The sequence below is a fragment of the Micromesistius poutassou genome, assembly GCF_964030765.1.
Source record: "Micromesistius poutassou genome assembly, chromosome: 2".
NCBI lineage: Eukaryota > Metazoa > Chordata > Actinopteri > Gadiformes > Gadidae > Micromesistius > Micromesistius poutassou.
The window spans coordinates 3,811,055-3,831,820 of record NC_140272.1 but is presented as its reverse complement, the minus strand read 5'-3'; the positions used below and the strand labels follow the sequence as shown (position 1 = coordinate 3,831,820).

The following is a 20,766-nucleotide window of genomic DNA, read 5'->3' as shown; positions in this document are numbered from 1 at the left end:
TCTTAAGACAGTTTCGGATCAGCCTGGAAACACGAACCATGTGACACAAGCCTGACCGCTTCCACGTGACGATCACACGCCCCCGGCCCTCCTCCACCTCCACCCTCCACCACCTCCGTGTTCAGTAGATCTCCACCCCCACCGCCCCTCCACCCTCAACCTCCACCTCCAACACCTCCTCCACCCCAACTCCGTGTTCAGTAGATCTCCACCCCCCTCCCTTACAGTATAATATATACAAAAGGTGTCTCTTTGATATACTCTCTCTGAGTGGGTATATAGCATACCTCTCTTATCTACTCCCTCTTATCTCCTCCCAGAGATATAGCCTGCATTATGCTCCTAGTATTACTGATATAAAAGCTCTCTTCCATTCCACCTTAACCTTGACGGCCGTCTACCGTGTGACAGGGCACAACGCGCAGCATTTCCTCCTGATTAAAGTCTAAATGCTACTCTTTGACCACAGTGGAGCTGAGACGTGGTTTGGCCGTGACAGATGTCTCTTCATGTGAGATGTAAAGACCCAGAGACGGGGAAAGGCAATGCTTTGGGGAGGATTGATGGTTTGCACTGGACATGTGAGGCCCTTATAGCCTCCAATAAGAATGTGTCAAACCTGTCAAACCTCTCCAATATTGACTGACTTCTTCTCGATAATATAGTAATTTAAGTTATTCTTATAGACTCTTGTTTTTAAATATTTTCAATATGTATGACATTATGTGGACTCTCTTTTATTCAAAGCATTTTGATGGCGTAGGCCTAATTCGGAACTGGACAGCACCACTGGGGATAATCACTTAGGCCTAATCAGTAGTTGTGCTTTGCTTTACAGGACAGTCTATACTATATTAATATTACCGGATTATAACTTAAAGGAGTGGTTTTAAATCGCTGAGGAAGGTCCCTGAAACCCACAGAGAGATAGTCTGCGGATATATCAGCCAGGTCTTTGTATTCGTCTTTAATCAGTTCCCCATCCAGCTCTCCCTCCTATTGTTCCCGTCCCCCGAGCCCACGCACACAAAACTCCGCCGGAGACAGCAAGCGAGGCGCGGGGAGCGCCGGTCGCTCGTCCCGCCGGACTTCTGGAGGTGTTTCCTGGCTCTGTCGGAGAGAGACGTGACAACGTCTCTGGGTGTAATCTATCACTCGGCTGGCTGCTGGCCCAGGATTCACAGGAGAACAAGATAGTGGAGCGTCTGTCTCTCACTCTCTCTCTCCGAAGTAAATATTCACAATATAAGCATCACTATTACTGCTACTGCTGCTCTCCCTTGGCTGTAAATCCGGAGGACGGAGGACGCAGGCCGACCAAGAAAAATGGCAACGTTGGGTTTTCTCTTCCTGATCAAATTTTGATGGCGATAGCTCAGGGTTAGATGTTTGTTTATTGCCAACAAATGTATTCTGCGTTACTGAATAGCAACACTTAGTGTCTTGGATGAAAAACCTTTCTACATGATCCAAATGATCTGTAAGCCTATGTAGAGAGACTTAAAACAAATGTCTCATTATTTGGTCATTAAGCAGACGCTTTCGTCTCAGTGGTGTCCAAATTACGGCCCGCGGGCCAAGTGCGGCCCGTGATACATTTATTATTGTAGGTTCATTTATGTTCTAAATTAACCTACAATAAATTCAGATAGGTCTCCTAGTCAATTAGGGTTACCCAGATTCTAGGTTTGTTAAGGCGGACTGACACCAAATTCAAAAGATGAATTCTGTTGTGGAAAATATGTATATATATGTAAACAATTTACCTTTCAAGGATGGTGAAGAAGAGAGTTGAGAACAGGTTTATCCTAATTCACTTTTAATCATGGGTAAAAAGTTTGAACTGAAAACATGATGAGTCCCCAGTATAAACAAAATATATATTAGGAGATATGAAATAAAGTCAAGCAAAACAGGCAATCTTTTGCATTCTAACATAAAGTAAGTACATTCAATAAACAAGAAACATTACTTTATAAATGTAGTGTTCAATCAAACAATAAAAAGCCATTCATATGTACAGTAGGCCTACAGAACACAGTAGCGCCACCAGATGAGTCAGGTTTGGAAGAAGAAAGATAACACAGTTGGCCGTATTCACTCAGTGGTCGTTTTCAGTTCCCCCACACAGCTAGTGCCTGGGACCAAGATGGCCGCCAGCTGACTAATGGTCTGTCATAAAACATTGGAATAACTAATAACCAGCGTAATATCAGAGTGAAAGTCTGAACTTCAGGAACTTTGGGACAGATCTGATATCTCTTACCCGGGGAGACCTGATCGGATCAAGATGGCATCAAATAAACTATTCCAGAGGTTGCAAGCCTTTTTTCTTTTTTAAATATATATATATATATATTGTGTTCAATTTAGTTTATTGTTAATTTGATAGATAGTTCATATTATTAACAAACATGATACATCCTCAAAGCCAAAATACATCTCCCCCATCCCACCCAAGGATAGGTATTTTTATTAACACATTGAACACATTTTCAATGTCACATCCCTACTTCCGAATTCTCCCATTTGTGTGTTTGGGAACGCTATCAAGTCAGAGCAACAGGAATTATTCCAAACATCTCCTAGATATCTTCCATATGGAGTGAATGCGGCATAAGGCCCATGTAGGCTGTTCTGGAATCACGATGAAAGTACTGAATGGATTCTCATGTTTTCTGACAACACAGGGATTCTCCGCTTGGGCCGGCATCAATATTTTTAAGTTATTATCGACCAGTCACAGTACCAATATCGATTGACCTTTTCCCGACTTCCACAGTGGTCGTTATCTGCATATAAAGTTGTATGGGACGAAATTATATGGATTTCACGAGAAAGCACAAAAACATGTGATAATATTGCCGATATCCAATGATACCTCTATAACACACTCTGGCCTATGTACATCGGTGGCAGATATCGGCCTATCAGTGCATCCCTACTTGGCACAATGTAAACTGCACAGGTGTAGTAAAAAAAAGAGTTGGATAGGGCCTGAACTCAGAACTCTCCTGAACACTCAAAACAAAAGCCAACTGTGGTAGGTCAACTTTGTTTTTACAAAGTAGAGGTTGGATGAAACTGCTGTTTGAACACGTATGCAGAGAAACCAGTAGTGAAATCTGAAATGACCAGAACCAAATACATGTTTTAAATGATCTATTATCAATGGAATACAGGCTTAAAGATGGCAGCTTGCTTGAATGAAGTCATTCACTTGACCCCAACCATACAGTGCTGAAGAAACTGTTCAGTTATTCAATGATAACCGGACCTTATCAATAACCTGATAACCTGTTCTTTATTTCTTCATCAGCTTCAAGGACTAAGTTAAAGACAGAGTGTGTAAATAGCAAAGCTGCCATGTTCATGGTTTTGAGTCACTGCTGATGTCTGCTGATGTCTCTCTGGGTGGAGTTCACCTCACCCCCCGGCCCCACCTTCCCTTGGTTCTCCTCCACCTCCTCAGATCGTGATGAAGGCTCCTTGCTCACTATTGGCCGACTCCGGGACCACGCAGCGACCTTTCCTACGAGTGACGCGGCGTTTGCGGTGGAATTTGGCGTAGCAACGGAATCCTGGGAGAAAATGAAAAAAAAACAAGGAATGTTTCGTCACTGAGAAGACGCTCGATTACCGACAGGTTCCATGCAATGCTGAGAACATCCAGTAACCAACGTGACCTGCTGCAAGACTTCAAAATAAACGGAAGAGAGAGGGAAAAATTGGATGGTTTGATATACATTGAGGTAGGGGTATACGGTATAAACTGTATAGAAAGTACTGTATAGAAAGTGTGAATTTACGCTACGGTATGGATTTTGACGTTACCATGAGACCGGTATGACCGGTAGACAGTGTTGTGTGTAACGCGTTACAAAGTAAGTAATGGGTAAATACAGTAACGTAACTGATTATTCATGTAAAAAGTAAAGTTACGCGTAACTACTGAAAATATGGTAACGAAATGTAGTTCCTTCAATTTGGCGCAACGTTACTTTTCCCAGGGACCGATTTGACAGAGATACTAAGGCAGTATGCTATTGTGCAAGCCGCAGGCGTGCAGCAAGCATGCAGGTGCGCAGCAAGCGCCTGCGTGCTTGCACAATAGTCCCTTCACAAGCTGGTAGCGTGAAGCTCTCTGCATCTCAAACATCGCTTCCGCAGGCATTTTCCAAAGCCAGTCCTGACTCTTCACGACAAAAAAGCCAGCAGTGGAACGAGATAACAAACGTTGTCACTGTTTACCTGTGTAAGGACATGCTTCCCTTTCAAAATGTCGATAGAAAGGGCTTTAAAGAGAAGGTCCATACACTCGATCCCAGGTATGCGTTACCTGCCCGCACACACTTCATTGAGATGCCAAAACTATATGGCAAGGTCCGCAAGCAAGTGGAGAAAGAAATCCATACTATTAAACATCAGTGTTTCTCAGAGATGGAAATAACTTTTTTTTATTACAATTTTGCTCAATAAATGTTCTTACAATACTTCTGTACTATGTGAAATATGTCCTAGTAATACAAAAGTACAGTAATAGCTGCTTAACCAGTATTTTACCCCTTCAGAAGCATTTATATCGAAATTAGAAGATAAAATGAACATACCGTGATATAATACCGTTACCGTCTATGCCTCAAATCATACCGTGATGTACATTTTAGTCCATACTGTACAGCCATACATTGAGGTTATAACTTTCAGTAAAACGAATATGGCTTTAACGGGACTCAAAGGTGCGCGTGTTGTAATACGGTGCATCGTAATATCCTCCAACGCCCTATCCAGCGCAGCACGGGCTGCTGATGTGGCGTTTCCTCCTCATTACGCCGTTGCTGTCAGCGTACACGTCTGTACGCCAGCCGGCATACGGGTGAGTCGCCTCCCACTCTCCCCCCACTCCTCCCCCCACTCTCCCCCCCGCCCCAGGGGAACGTAAGCCCAGACGAGTGGGGGGGGGGGGTCCCTGGCACAGCAGATGTAAACACCTCGCCAGACATACGTTTTCTGCTTGTGACAGCACATCCTCGGGGCACAGGTGACAATTAAAATGGACTGCTCTTGAACATAACTCCAGAGTAATGCCGACTAAAATAAAAAATTGCCTTGGAAGCGGAAAAATCCCGAGAGGCAGCGGGCCGTGGCCGTCTCACCTTGCGGGGGGCAAACCAAGAAGAGCTGCTCTGGCACATTATGTTCTTGTTATATTAATATAGAAAATACATTAACGCTACTGACTTTATGGAAATATTATGAACTGTACTCGAAGGGAACTTCATTGAGAATGTCTACGTTAATAAATGTATGTGTGTATGCTATGATGTTTTTTATATGGGCCTTGATAACTCCTCACCTTCCTCACACATGCAGTCGTCGTAACACTTGTTGTTCAGTCCTCTGTTGTGCGGACTGCACTCGTGCTGCCGCAGGTCACAGCATGAGCCTGGATCAGGTCAGAGGAACAGTGAAGTTATGCTACTTTACTGTTTTCAGTTGCTCTTGGGAGGCTGTCCCACCTTGTGTTGAGTTCAGTATAAACAGAATATAAACATGTTGAATATATATATATATCTACATCAATTATAGTTTTCACTGTTGTTTCACTGTTTTCAGTAGACCGGCGCCCCCTGTTGGGAGGCTGTCCCACCCTGAGGTGTCGAGTTTAACAGACTAGAACCGTAGTGGTGTTGAGTTAAACAGAGTAGAACCGTAGTGGTGTTGAGTTAAACAGAGTAGAACCGTAGTGGTGTTGAGTTAAACAGAGTAGAACCGTAGCGGTGTTGAGTTAAACAGAGTAGAACCGTAGTGGTGTTGAGTTAAACAGAGTAGAACCGTAGCGGTGTTGAGTTAAACAGAGTAGAACCGTAGCGGTGTTGAGTTAAACAGAATAGAACCGTAGTGGTGTTGAGTTAAACAGAGTAGAACCGTAGCGGTGTTGAGTTAAACAGAGTAGAACCGTAGTGGTGTTGAGTTAAACAGAGTAGAACCGTAGCGGTGTTGAGTTAAACAGAGTAGAACCGTAGCGGTGTTGAGTTAAACAGAGTAGAACCGTAGCGGTGTTGAGTTAAACAGAGTAGAACCGTAGCGGTGTTGAGTTAAACAGAGTAGAACCGTAGCGGTGTTGAGTTAAACAGAGTAGAACCGTAGCGGTGTTGAGTTAAACAGAGTAGAACCGTAGCGGTGTTGAGTTAAACAGAGTAGAACCGTAGTGGTGTTGAGTTAAACAGAGTAGAACCGTAGCGGTGTTGACTGACCGGGCAGACAATCCAGGTGGTGGTCGCAGGGCTCAGGGCCGTCCGCGTCCGCCGTCACGTTCCCGCTGCTCAGGTTCTTACTCCGCCTCTTTTCTGACGCACAAGAACCAAAGACACACGAGGATGAAGGTACAGGTCCACCACACATCCTCAGCCCACGGCCGCCTCTATAGTCTATAGTCTCCTCTACAGTCTATAGTCTCCTCTATAGTCTCCTCTACAGTCTATAGTCTCCTCTACAGTCTATAGTCTCCTCTATAGTCTCCTCTACAGTCTATAGTCTCCTCTATAGTCTATAGTCTCTATAGTCTCCTCTATAGTCTATAGTCTCCTCTATAGTCTATAGTCTCCTCTACAGTCTATAGTCTCTATAGTCTCCTCTATAGTCTATAGTCTCCTCTATAGTCTATAGTCTCTATAGTCTCCTCTATAGTCTATAGTCTCTATAGTCTCCTCTATAGTCTATAGTCTATAGTCTCCTCTACAGTCTATAGTCTCCTCTATAGTCTATAGTCTCCTCTACAGTCTATAGTCTCTATAGTCTCCTCTATAGTCTCCTCTATAGTCTATAGTCTCCTCTACAGTCTATAGTCTCCTCTATAGTCTCTACAGTCTATAGTCTCTATAGTCTAGTCTCCTCTATAGTCTATAGTCTCCTCTACAGTCTATAGTCTCCTCTATAGTCTATAGTCTCCTCTACAGTCTATAGTCTCCTCTATAGCCTCCTCTATAGTCTATAGTCTCCTCTATAGTCTATAGTCTCCTCTACAGTCTATAGTCTCCTCTATAGCCTCCTCTATAGTCTATAGTCTCTATAGTCTCCTCTATAGTCTAGTCTCCTCTACAGTCTAGTCTCCTCTAGAGTCTCCTCTACAGTCTATAGTCTCCTCTATAGTCTATAGTCTCCTCTATAGTCTCCTCTACAGTCTATAGTCTCCTCTATAGTCTCCTCTACAGTCTATAGTCTCTATAGTCTCCTCTACAGTCTATAGTCTCCTCTATAGTCTATAGCCTCCTCTATAGTCTATAGTCTCTATAGTCTCCTCTATAGTCTAGTCTCCTCTACAGTCTAGTCTCCTCTATAGCCTCCTCTATAGTCTATAGTCTCCTCTATAGTCTATAGTCTCCTCTACAGTCTATAGTCTCCTCTATAGTCTATAGTCTCTAGTCTCCTCTAGTCTATAGACTCCTCTACAGTCTATAGTCTCCTCTACAGTCTATAGTCTCCTCTATAGTCTATAGTCTCCTCTATAGTCTATAGTCTCCTCTAGAGTCTCCTCTATAGTCTATAGTCTCCTCTATAGTCTCCTCTACAGTCTATAGTCTCCTCTATAGTCTCCTCTACAGTCTATAGTCTCCTATATGGTCTATAGTCTCCTCTATAGTCTCCTCTACAGTCTATAGTCTCCTATATGGTCTATAGTCTCCTCTATAGTCTCCTCTACAGTCTATAGTCTCCTATATGGTCTATAGTCTCCTCTATAGTCTATAGTATCCTCTATAGCAGGGGTGTCCAAACTACGGCCCGCGGGCCAACTGCGGCCCGCGGTCCAGTTTTTATTGGCCCGCAGCAAATTATGAAAATATAATTGACCATGGCCCGCAGCCCGCACATGAAGCTTGAACTCAACTCTGTTGCACTTCTCACTTTTAACACTAGATGGAGCCAGCGCTAGTGCTTCTCCACTAAACAAAATTAAGCAAAGAAGCGCTTTTCCCGCGAGCCCGGCGTACAGTTACCAGAAATGGCAGAACCAAAGAAACGGAAAATAGCAAGTGAGTGCAGAAGATTCCAGACACGGTGGGAAAATGAATATTTCTTCAAAGAAATCAACGGAAAGTGTGTCTGTTTGATTTGCAATGAAGCTGTTGCTGTGATGAAAGAGTATAATGTCCGTCGGCACTATGAGACCAAACATCAGAGCTACACATCGTACACCGGTGCTGAACGAACACAGAAATTCAAGCAAATGGCAGCTAGCCTGCAAGTTCAACAGCAGTTTTTTTCCCGTGCCAACAAAATACAAGAAAATGCCACAGCAGCAAGCTATGAAGTTGCTAAACTCATTGCCCAGCACGGCAAACCATTCTCAGACGGTGATTTGATAAAGCAGTGCCTCATAAAAGTCACAGAAATAATGTGCCCGGAAAAAGTGCAGGATTTTAACAACGTGAGCCTGTCCAGAAATACAGTGGTGCGGCGAATCGAGGACTTGTCAGCTAACTTGAAAGATCAGCTCAGAGACAAAGCTTGTGCTTTTGATTTTTACTCAATTGCATGCGATGAGAGCACAGATGCTACAGACACCGCGCAGCTGTTAATTTATTTGCGGGGAGTTGATAATAATTTTTGCTGTACGGAGGAGCTGCTTGATATGAAGAGCCTAAAAGGCACAACGACGGGCAAAGACATTTTTGAAGCTGTGTCAGATGCAGTTGAAAATATGGGGCTAAAATGGGACAAGCTCTGTGGAGTAACAACGGATGGAGCTCCGGCTATGACGGGTGAGCGCAAAGGAATGGCATCGTTGGTGTGCGCCAAGGTAAAAGAGAGCGGAGGTGAGGCTGTTCGAGTGCACTGTATAATCCACCAAGAGGCACTGTGCGCTAAGAATGTCCAGCTGGGCGATGTGATGAACACTGTTGTAAAAACTGTCAACATAATTCGAGCTAGAGGACTGTACCACAGAGAATTCCAAGCTTTCCTATCTGAGGTGGATGCTGAATACGGGGACGTCCTCTACCACTGTGACGTGCGCTGGCTCAGCCGCGGCTCTGTGCTGCAGCGGTTTTATTCGCTGAGATCAGAAATCGACCAGTTTTTGAAAGAGAAGGGCCGACCGCTTCATCAGCTGAGTGACCCTCTGTGGCTGGCAGACTTGGCATTTTTAGTTGATCTTACTCATCATCTGAATACACTGAACAAGAACCTACAAGGCAAAGAACAGCTGGTGCCACACCTGCATGCGCACATCAAAGCGTTCTGTGTAAAGCTCCGCCTATTTGAGACACAGCTACGGAGCTTTAATGCTGCACACTTCCCCACGCTGTCTGAAATCAAGTCTGCGTTTCCAGAGGCCAACCTTTCTGCTAAAAAGGAAAAATATGTGTCTGTGATTGCATCTCTTGTGACAGAATTCAACCAGCGTTTCCAAGATTTTTCTGCCATTGAGAAAGAAATCAAGCTGTTCTCCACTCCCTTCATGGTGGATGCAGAAGAAGTGGAAGAGAGTCTGCAGTTAGAACTCATTGAAATGCAGTGTGATGATCTTCTGAAGAGTCAACATCAGCTTCGCTCCCTCCCTGACTTCTATCAGAGTTTGGATAATGCCAAGTTTCCTCTGATGCGACGCCACGCAAAAAGAATGATGAGCCTGTTCGGCTCAACATACATATGTGAACAAACATTTTCTCTGTTAAATCAGAACAAAAGCAGACTGAGAACCAGAATGACTGATAGCCATCTCTGTGAAGTCCTTCGTGTCTCAACCACCAAACTTTCTCCTGACATGTCAGCCATCCTGCAGTCCAAAGCACAGCATCACTGCTCCCACTGAGTGAATGTTCTTTACCGGTGAGTTAGAAATGTGTAGGAAAAAATTGTGTTAATATGTGGCCCGGCCCTTTGTTTATTTTTCTGTATTTGGCCCTCACTGAAAAAAGTTTGGACACCCCTGCTCTATAGTGTCCTCTATAGTCTAGTCTGCTCTATAGTCTATAGCAGTGAACCCCAATTAGCGGCCCGCGGGCCAGATCCGGCCCGCAGGAGCCAAATGTCCGCCCCACGCTGACCCAGTGGCATTCACATGTAAAAAAAAAAAAAAGAAATTGTTTTTTTTTGTTGTTTACAGACTGATGTTATTTGCTACACATATTTAAAAAGTTTAAAACTAATGTCACATATTGTGGTATCACATTTTAAAGCTAACTAACTAAAATCTTCCTGTGTCTCTTAGAGAGGGAGGGAGAGACATATAGAGAGGGGAAGAGAGTGGATGTGAACACACACTGATCTGGATGGATGGCACCAGGCCCAATGCCCTGTTGAAGACACACTGTGCTGATGCTATTTAAGTTTTTATGTTTGGGGCTGCTGCACTGTGTGCGTGTTTGTTTGCTGGACTTTTTGTTTGCTGATGTTGCAGCGGCATTTTAATAAATTAATGGTAGGTTTTGGACAAATTTTGTTTCAAGAGAGCATTATTGTGTGACTCCTAACACAGGGTATTTTCAACTACTACTAATAATTATAGTAATGATAATTAAAGCAAAATGTGCACATAAAATTTTTTTAACGATATCTCGGCCCTTGGCGTGGCATGCGTGACCAAATTTGGCCCTCTGGCAAAACTAATTGGGGAACCCTGGTCTATAGTCTCCTCTATAGTCTATAGTCTCCCCTATGGTCCATAGTCTATAGTCTCCCCTATGGTCTATAGTCTATAGTCTCCTCTATAGTCTATAGTCTCCTCTATAGTCTCTATAGTCTCCTCTATGGTCTATAGTCTATAGTCTCCTCTATAGTCTCTATAGTCTCCTCTATGGTCTATAGTCTATAGTCTCCTCTATAGTCTACAGTCTGTATGTTGAGGTTTGGTTTTCCTGTTCGGAGAGGGGTCGGGCAGGGATGATTGACAGGCGAGGTCAGACACCGGTCCCCGGGGCGAGAGTCTTTCACGGTATCCGTAGCAACATGATTAACGCCTGCTAGCTTCAGGAGCAACGCATCAGCTGACCTGCCCTGACCCCATGACCCCAGAGGTCATCAGACTGAAGGATATCGGATCTAGATTAATAAAGAGATGGTCATCTTCATCAGGTATGGAACTATGACCTTTAAAGGTCTGGGAATTAAATGCGATGGTTACTAAATAATATAATATACTGTTACATGAATTCATACAAACAATTTTGATACAGTTTTGCTCCATAATGTGTCTATCAAACACTGGCTGAAAACTTTTCTTAAAATCATGCTGGTTATTAAATATCAATTTTAAAATGTACTCTCCACTACTTTTGACTTATCGCAAAATATAATAAAGACTCTAATTAGAAACTTAAGAATCAGCTGATATTCATTCTGGTATTCTATCATAATCGTATGCGGGTCATGCCATTGCTGTTTGAATGATATCTCATGATTAAATGTTTCATAGACTACGTCTGATTCTGTAATTATATCTGGCAGCCCTGAGGTTAAACCGACCGGGTTTGACCCGGGGGTCCTCCACTCAGTCGGGGGTGCTGGGAAGGGGGGGTACCTTTCTTCCTGGAGGGCGGCCATGAGTCCACTGGCTTCATGTCCTCGTAGTCCGTCCAGTCGAACAGCGCCATGTCCAGGGTAGGCATCACCTCGCCCTGCCCCTTCACCGGAGCAGCTTTCTGAAGAGGAAGAAAACGTAATAAATATACCGTATATTTACACCGCCGTCTGCAGACGACTGTTCCTCCAACCTCACACTGGAAGTGTGGTTTAGCTCCTATGAAATATTCAGACTCTCTTTGCAAAAGAAGTCTGAAAACTGCTACTCCAGCGTTTCGGTGTGACTTGCTTTAATGTCTGCCTGCTATCTACCTCGATGGAAACTATTTTATTGTTGTTAAAATGTACTGACCTTACTGAAATATTCACTTAAAGCTGCTGTTAAAAAAAATGTAGCAGGCAGAGAAAAATACTGTTATCCTTTTGATGAAATGTGCAAAATTGAGGCAATTCAAGCATTACCCAAGGTTGTTCATAAGTCTACAGATATAGGGCCATAGTTAGACGGTCTCAAACGCATACGTGAAGGTGCAAAGTCAAAGTACTTTGTGGGCGGTTCTATGGCGCTGTTGCTATTATGACGGCGAGATAAATGAGCTTTGCGCCTGGCGCAAATCTAAAATGGGTTGGGCTGAAACCTGTAGGTGTGTTTTGGGCGTAACGTGCAATAAACCAATGAGAGTTCCACCTGCCATCCCCTTTAAGACCCAGCGCATTTGACATGGCGAGTTGATATTTTGACAGCGCGTTTGCATTCTCCGCTGAGACAGATGCATGACCACACAAATTTCAAACTTCAAATGGCTCAGTTTATAGCCAAACAATAGGCATAATTCACACATGGAATAGCGTTTTCTTCAGAAACACTGATTCGTCAATTGCGGCAAAGACAACTCAAAACATAGGACCTATAAGATATGCGGACGTGGTCCTCGATGGCTGCAACTGTGGGTCTATTTAATGATATGCGGCAATACATTAACAAACATCGTTTGTTATACCAGTATTGTTAATACAATACTGGTATAACAAACGATGTTTGTTAATGTATTGCAGTAACAATACTGGTAACAAACAATGTTTGAACACACGCAAACTAAACATGTTATGTGTTTAGTTTGCGTGTGTTTAAACAGATGGGTTGTTGAAAATGATACTAAGTATCATTTGCGCCGGAACACGCCCCTGCTTTCGCCAACACGCCTCTCCAGGCGCAAGTGTAGTGGTGCCTGGTTGCTGCGGAGGAAAATCAGCTTTGCGCCGGGTGCAAACTAGCAACGACACATGCGTCGGTTTAGAAAGTCAATTACGCCGGGCGCAAGATAGGGCCCATAATGTTTATGTTCTGCCAAAGAGATTTATAGCAGTATTAACACTCAGTTTGGCGAGTGATCAATGTAATCGATGTACCTAGTTAGCTGGTGAACCACTCAGCCTTAACCTTCAGCAATCAAATCCATCCCAGAAAGTTAACCACAACCGTCTACATCCTCAACAAAGGAAACTCATTCATAACACCGCAAAACATAATGAATTCATAATTAAATTATGATTTATTAAATTATGATTTAATTCAGAATTAAATCAATGCCCCCCGCCCCCCCTGCGGGAAAACCATAGAAAAATCGGAAGAATCATCGATCAAAACCGTGGCAATGGAAGCAGAGCTGCTCATTTCCTCGCCCCTCGGAAGGTTGTAGAACATCCGTTACATTAACGAGCCGGGCGTCCAGCGCTCGTTAAGGACCCAACAACGGATCGAACGCTAATTAAGAACTCGTCGGCGTTCCCCCGGTCCCCCCGAGATTTGTTTTTCCAATCAGGCGATCAATACCTGACGACGCTTCGAGGACACACACACACACACGGTCCGGAGGACACACACACACACACACACACACACACACACACACACACACACACACACACACACACACACACACACACACACACACACACACACACACACAGACGCACGTTCCGGAGGACACGCACACACACGGTCCGGAGGACACACACACACGGTCCGATGAGCTCTCAAGGACCTCGGCGCACATAACACACACTGAGCTACATGCACTTAAGTCCACAGATCAGGGGACACAACACACAGACCAAGCAAAATACACTCAAGTCCCTCACGTAGCAATATGTAATGGAGTACACACACACCATAGGCACACACACCCAGACACACTGTGATGCACTGCAGTGCAGTTCCCAGTTTGTTGTAATAACTGATCCAGATATTAAACACACAATACAAGCATATCACACAGACCTCAACACACTTAAGTCCTCACTTTGTCCCACACAGATCGCCTGAGTCACTGGTCACTACCTTTCAAGTTACATTGGTTTTTTTATTACACATTTCCATTTGAACTCATATCCTCCAATTCAGGGACAACGAGCCTGCCCCCCCCCCCCCCAGTGTGGAAACGTCACCCAGCGGGACCCGCTCCCCTGGCTCTTCCTCCTCACCCCTTGCCTGCCGTTTAAGACCCAGGTCCTGTTAATACATGGCCCGGCCTCTCCAGGGGAACCGGCCCTGAGTACTTTATGAGGCAGAAACATATTAACATTAATGAGGGAGAACAAATAATGTGCTCCAGTTTGCTACAAACGCACCAACCTTTACTTAACCACTGATTTAGCTTTTGGTTCAGTGGCGATATAGATCTTACACAGTAGTTATTTCTTCCAAACAGGAGAAGGGTCTTGATTTAGTGAGGGCTGTGCTGGAGCAGCCAGCCAGACACCAGATGAGAGAGGAGGTTGGGACAGAGGGTAATGCTGAGTTCTCAACCGAGTTCTCTGTTGTAAAGCCGGATCTCTGACTGCTCTTTGGATCAGTTAAAGTGTAAAGGAAGCTTTGTTGTATACGGGGAATGGGTTAACCTAGTGATTGTCAGTGCTTGGCACTTGGTTCTATGCACATCCTTACTGTACCGACAGAGATATATTATTGTTTCTCTTTCTTCTGATAAAGGTACTTATTGTGAGTCGCTTTGGATAAAAGTGTCTGCTATTTAATGCCCTAAATGTAAATGTAAATATAAATGTAACAACACAACAGCAGTTAACATTGAGAAATTTATGCTTTTCATGCATTTTGTATCAGGTATTTTGCATGCTATTTCGTGTGGCATTTCCTTCCCTGCGCTGTGCATGTCTCGGTAGAATCCTTCAGCCTGAATATTGTTTTCTATGTTATTGATTTGGACGTACCCGGTCTATGGTTAGTGCTCATAGCCAACAGGGGTGTCCATCAAAACATCCCACAGGACCAGCCTGCAGGCAGCGCAAACACACACACACACACACACACACACACACACACACACACACACACACACACACACACACACACACACACACACACACACACACACACACACACACACACACACACACACACACACACACACACACCACAGTGCCTGTGACAGTAATGGCAGTAGAACGTATTGGCTGGTGCAGAATACGTTATTATTCCACCATGATATTTATTAAAGCCTTCAGAAGATTGCTTCAGGGAACGGCCTGTGTTGAACCGTATCGCGTTCTGTAGGCTGAACCGCCAGGCATCAGGCGCCAGGCGCCAGGCACCCAGCCGTGGGATCGCTCATATGCTAACACTGAACCCCCGCTGACCCACCCCGGGTTCACCTTTCACTGCCCCCTGCAGCGGAGGCCATCGCTAGTTAGCGCGGGGCTATCATCAGGAGAGGGGTACCTGGGGCTTGGTGGAGGCTAGTTAGCGCGGGGCTATCATCAGGAGAGGGGTACCTGGGGCTTGGTGGAGGCTAGTTAGCGCGGGGCTATCATCAGGAGAGGGGTACCTGGGGCTTGGTGGAGGCTAGTTAGCGCGGGGCTATCATCAGGAGAGGGGTACCTGGGGCTTGGTGGAGGCTAGTTAGCGCGGGGCTATCATCAGGAGAGGGGTACCTGGGGCTTGGTGGAGGCTAGTTAGCGCGGGGCTATCATCAGGAGAGGGGTACCTGGGGCTTGGTGGAGGCTAGTTAGCGCGGGGCTATCATCAGGAGAGGAGTACCTGGGGCTTGGTGGAGGCTGGGGGTAGCGTTGGGGGATGCTCGTTCATCACCGTGGTAACCATGGAGGAGCCGGAGCCGTAGAAGGCGGTGACAGAGGAGGGGGGCTGGGCGGGGGGGAAGCCACTGAGGAAGGAGGAGGAGATGGAGGAGGAGGAGGAGGAGGACTTGTGCTGCAGACCCCTCCCCTTCAGGATGGACCCCAGCGCGGGCTCCGGGAGAAGCCCTGAACAAAGAGGGGGGGGGGGGAGAGGAGGAGGAGAGGAGGGGGGGGGGGTTAGCGCTGTGAGGCCTCATCTGGAATGTTAACGTTAACCAACAGTATCGCTCCACGACTCTGAGGCCAGGAGAACCCTCTGTCCTCCCAAAGACTTCACCATGCGCTGACACCCTGAATGCAGATGGTTGATTAGTCGTTGATAAAACAGCGACAATATCATCATTCTGTGAAGGCGTTCACATCTGCTTATGCTTTGTAAACATTACAAATATATGACATTTATATTTATCTTCATTTAATAAAAAGAAGATTCACAGACGCTCCATAAATGGGAAAAACGTCAAACTACATCTTCCAGCGGGACGTCACCTCTAGCGTCTGGTGCATCCAATACAGTACGACCCGTCACCGTGTCCGATGACAGCTGCCACTCAAACAAACCGGAGCCTCGCCGGCCAGCTGCGGCCTCCTCCGCCGTCCGGTGGAGCGGCTGACGGGGAGGGCGGCGGCGGCCGGCGCTAACGAGACGGCGCTAACGAGACACCACGGTGACCGCTCACCTTTCCCTCCTCTCAGCTTCTCCCGCCGGCCGCCCGGCCTCCTGGGCTCCCCCTGCTGCCCGTGGCCGTTACGGTTCCCCTTCCCGTTTCCTTTCCCGTTCCCGTTTCCTTTCCCGTGGCCGTGGCCGTGGCCGTGGCCCCTCCCCTTGCGCGGGCCCAGCGGGTGGTTCTCCCGGTCGTGGGACGGTCGCCTCCCACCCGTGCGTGGCCGGTCCCTCCCCCTCCCTGGCCCCGCCTCCAGCCTGACGGGGCCCAGCCCCTCCAGCCCCGGCCCGTCGTCCTCGGGCCGGCCCAGGGGGTGGGAGGGCCGGTGGGGCAGCAGCCCGGAGCGGGGCCCCTGGCCCCCGCGGGCCCCTGCTCGGCCCCGGCCCTGGGGCCCCTGCTCGGGGTACTGGAGGGCGTTGCTGCCCCCCGCCGGTGTCTGCCTCCGCTTGGCGTGGGCCCCCGGCTCCACGCCGCGGGAGAGCGCCACGGCGGCGAGCAGGAGGGCCAGGAGCAGACCCTGGGAGAGCGGCATCGTCTGGAACACAGCGCCACCTGCAGGGAGGAGCAACGGGCCGTTAGACTGGTGGGCGGGGCTGGTGGGCGGGGCAGGGAGGGGATGGTGGGCGGGGCTGGTGGGCGGGGCAGGGAGGGGATGGTGGGCGGGGCTGGTGGGCGGGGCAGGGAGGGGATGGTGGGCGGGGCTGGTGGGCGGGGCTGGTGGGCGGGGCAGGGAGGGGATGGTGGGCGGGGCTGGTGGGTGGGGCTTGTGCTTGGGGCAGGGCGGGGCTGGTGGGCAGGGCAGGGAGGGGCTGGTGGGCAGGGCTGGTAGGGGCTGGTGGGGCTGGTGGGCGGGGCGTGGCGTGGCTGGGCGGGGTATGGCTGGGCGGTGCAGGCAGTCAGGGTGGCTGTGACGGTAGAAACACACTTTAAAGGATAGTTGAAAATCGACGGGGATATAAACTACTATAAGACGTTTTTTGCATACATGGTAAGGGGCAGGCTGGGGGCTGCTTCGCTAAATAAGTAGGTTATTGGTGACGTTTTGAATGATCTGGTGGATACTAGAAAGTTTATTTTTCCATCACTGTGACATTTCTTAAATGATTTATTTACTTCAAGTTGGGAGAAGAAACTCTGCAGGGTCGAGCAATTATTTAACAGGGGGCTGCGTTCAAATTCTTCATTCGACAGTTCGATTTGAGCCCAAGCAACCGAGACTTCAGTCTCACAAAACGTATCTGAGTGCACTATCGTCCTCATTTATTTTCTTTTTCAGTACATCGCCACATATAACCTTTCTCTGGATAAAGAAAAAGTCCTCTCTCATGTATTTTAATGAGGTGAGCTGCACTACACAGCTCTTCTTCATTCAACATATTTCAGTTTAGTTTAGTGTTGTTTATAAATCCTTCACAGGCCAATGCGACTGTGAGAAAACCATCAGTCAAACAAGAAGGGTGTTTAAATGTAAAAACATTTAACAAAGACCCTGCGTCACCGTGGGCACCATCCACTGTTCCACTTCAACTTTACCTCTGACATTCAGAACAGAATCCAATCCATCCTGTAATTTCCGTCACAACGGTGCAGAGAATACGGCGGAACGACCGTTCCTCTGATCTCACTTCCTGAAGAGTCTGCATTTATGAGTTCCACAGACCCCAGTGGCGCAGCACTTCAGTCCCCGTACCAGTGCACCACTGCACCGTACCAGTGCATCATACCAGTGCACCACTGCACCGTACCAGTGAACCGTACCAGTGCACCGTACCAGTGAACCGTACCAGTGCACCGTACCAGTGCACCATACCAGTGCACCGTACCAGTGCACCATACCAGTGCACCATACCACTGCATCGTACCAGTGAACCGTACCACTGCATCGTACCAGTGAACCGTACCACTGCATCGTACCAGTGAACCGTACCAGTGCACCGTACCAGTGCACCATACCAGTGCACCGTACCAGTGAACCGTACCACTGCATTGTACCAGTGCACCGTATCACTGCACCGTACCAGTGAACCGTACCAGTGCACCGTATCACTGCACCGTACCAGTGCACCGTACCAGTGAACCGTACCAGTGCACCGTATCACTGCACCGTACCAGTGCACCGTACCAGTGAACCGTACCAGTGCACCGTATCACTGCACCGTACCAGTGCACCGTACCAGTGCACCGTATCACTGCACCGTACCAGTGCACCGTACCAGTGAACCGTACCAGTGCACCGTATCACTGCACCGTACCAGTGCACCGTACCAGTGCACCGTACCAGTGCACCGTACCAGTGCACCGTACCACTGCACCGTACCAGTGCACCGTACCAGTGAACCGTACCAGTGCACCGTACCAGTGAACCGTACCAGTGCACCATACCACTGCATCGTACCAGTGAACCGTACCAGTGAACCGTACCACTGCATTGTACCAGTGCATCATACCAGTGCACCACTGAACCGTACCAGTGAACCGTACCAGTGCACCGTACCAGTGCACCATACCAGTGCACCGTACCAGTGAACCGTACCACTGCATTGTACCAGTGCACCGTATCACTGCACCGTACCAGTGAACCGTACCAGTGCACCGTACCAGTGCACCGTGACGGCCTTCAGAGGACTGCCTTTACACGTCAGATGAAAGGCGGCAGCACACTCCTCCTCACATCTCCAGGTCCCGCGGTGCGGCGGGGGTGACAGGGCCCCCCCTGAACGAGATGGGGCCCTTTTGTCTCCGGGTTTGATGGGCAGGGACGTCCCCATCGCCATAGAAACACGGCACTCTAGGGCCTTGTGGCGTGAGACGCCTTTTGTATTTGAAGAAGACAGACGGCGGAGCTCACGGAAAATCAATCAGGGAGACGCAGCGAGGGGGGGGGCATTACCCCAATTATCACACAGGACATAGAGAGAGAGTGAGAGAGTGTGAGAGAGAGAGAGAGAGAGAGAGAGAGAGAGAGAGACTGTGTTCTATGTTCATTCACATGCTTTAGTGTCTGTGTGTGTCATTAATGTGTTGCTCGGGGTCAGGGCGTCCTGCTCTGGGAGCCTTCAGGTAGACACAACCCTTCAGCTGCCACTGAAACACCACAACAAGACTATACTGCCCCAAACTCACTCTCACACACACACACACACACACACACACACACACACACACACACACACACACACACACACACACACACACACACACACACACACACACGTGGCGGTTCTAGGGGCGGGGCCACAGGGGCCCTGGCCCCTGCTGAAATCTGATTGGGCCCTGACAGGCCCCTGTTCCGTCAATCAATTGACGAAAAGAACAACCAGAGAATTCAACGATTACAGATGCAATTCCACTGAATAAATTATTTGTGTGCTTGGATGTACCCTGTACTTGGCCCCTGAATGTAACATGTGGCCCCTTAATGGCCCCCTGTTCAGAAAAGAGGTGGTGGAGTGGTGAATGGGTGGTGGAGGTGGTGGTGGAGGTGCTGGTGGTGGTGGAGGAGGTGGTGCTGGTGGTGTTGGTGGTGGTGGCGGAGGTGGTGCTGGTGGTGGTGTTGGTGGTGGAGGAGGTGGTGGTGCTGGTGCTGCTGGTGGTGGTGTTGGTGGTGGAGGTGGTGGAGGAGTGGTCAATGGGTGGTGGTGGTGGTGTTGAATAGACGGTGATAGGACGGTGATGGGGGTGGTGGTGGAGGGTTGGGCTCGGGGCAGGAGAGGTGGTGGAGGGGACAGGGCGGGTGGGGGTGATGGGGTGTATCCGGCGCCAGGTGGAGGAGGCCATCACCTCCACCACATTTCCCGAGCCGTCATCTCTGCCCTCCCCCTCCCCGGACGCCCTCCCCCGCCGGGCAGACAGGTGTCGTCTTAATCCCTGACCAGAAGGGGGGGGGGGGGTAACGGGGAGCTGCGGGCTGGCGTCCCGGGTTTGAAATGCACTCGCTGGCGTTGGAACCGCCAGACAACATGGCGGCACCGCTGAGTTCACCGTGGAGAACACGGTGAACTTGGTCATGTGAGAGGACGGTCATGTGGTCACATAAAGTCTTTAGAGGAGACTTGGTACTGCCTTACAGACCGTCAGTCTACTGGCTTTTGTGACACTTGAAGCCAGATGAAGCCTCATGCTGAGCAGAAACACAAGTTTGTGTTTTGGAGGAGAGGACAGATTGATTTGCGGAGGGAAGGTCGTTGAAAGAGTCACAGTGATGGAAATGAATAAGCAAACATGAGTCAACATGAAATGAATTATAGACATGTTTTCTTATTCAACGAGCAAATACTGGAAATACTCAAACCCATTCATGAATCATTTTGACCAAACATTGTTTTTATTATCTCTTCAATTGCATTGCAAGTGTTTATTTTTTAAGTTGAATTTTAATTGACTTTCATAATGACTTAAAACTCAATGAGATAGTGTAGTTTTA

At 47.7% G+C, this 20,766-nt stretch overlaps 1 protein-coding gene across 1 annotated transcript in view; it reads right to left on the bottom strand.

The window, feature by feature from the left end:
- Positions 1-3,131: 3,131 nt before the first annotated feature.
- The window catches only part of draxina (dorsal inhibitory axon guidance protein a), a 21,523-nt gene continuing 3,888 nt past the window's right edge, over positions 3,132-20,766 (bottom strand). Inside the window, exons 2-7 of the mRNA XM_084463800.1 lie at positions 16,359-16,895; positions 15,581-15,804; positions 11,522-11,642; positions 6,258-6,350; positions 5,357-5,446; positions 3,132-3,581 (exon numbers count right to left, since the gene is read on the bottom strand). Of these exons, the coding sequence (XP_084319926.1) occupies positions 3,469-3,581; positions 5,357-5,446; positions 6,258-6,350; positions 11,522-11,642; positions 15,581-15,804; positions 16,359-16,875 (1,158 nt within the window). The 5' untranslated portion in view covers positions 16,876-16,895 and the 3' untranslated portion in view covers positions 3,132-3,468. The remainder of the gene's footprint in view (positions 3,582-5,356; positions 5,447-6,257; positions 6,351-11,521; positions 11,643-15,580; positions 15,805-16,358; positions 16,896-20,766) is intronic.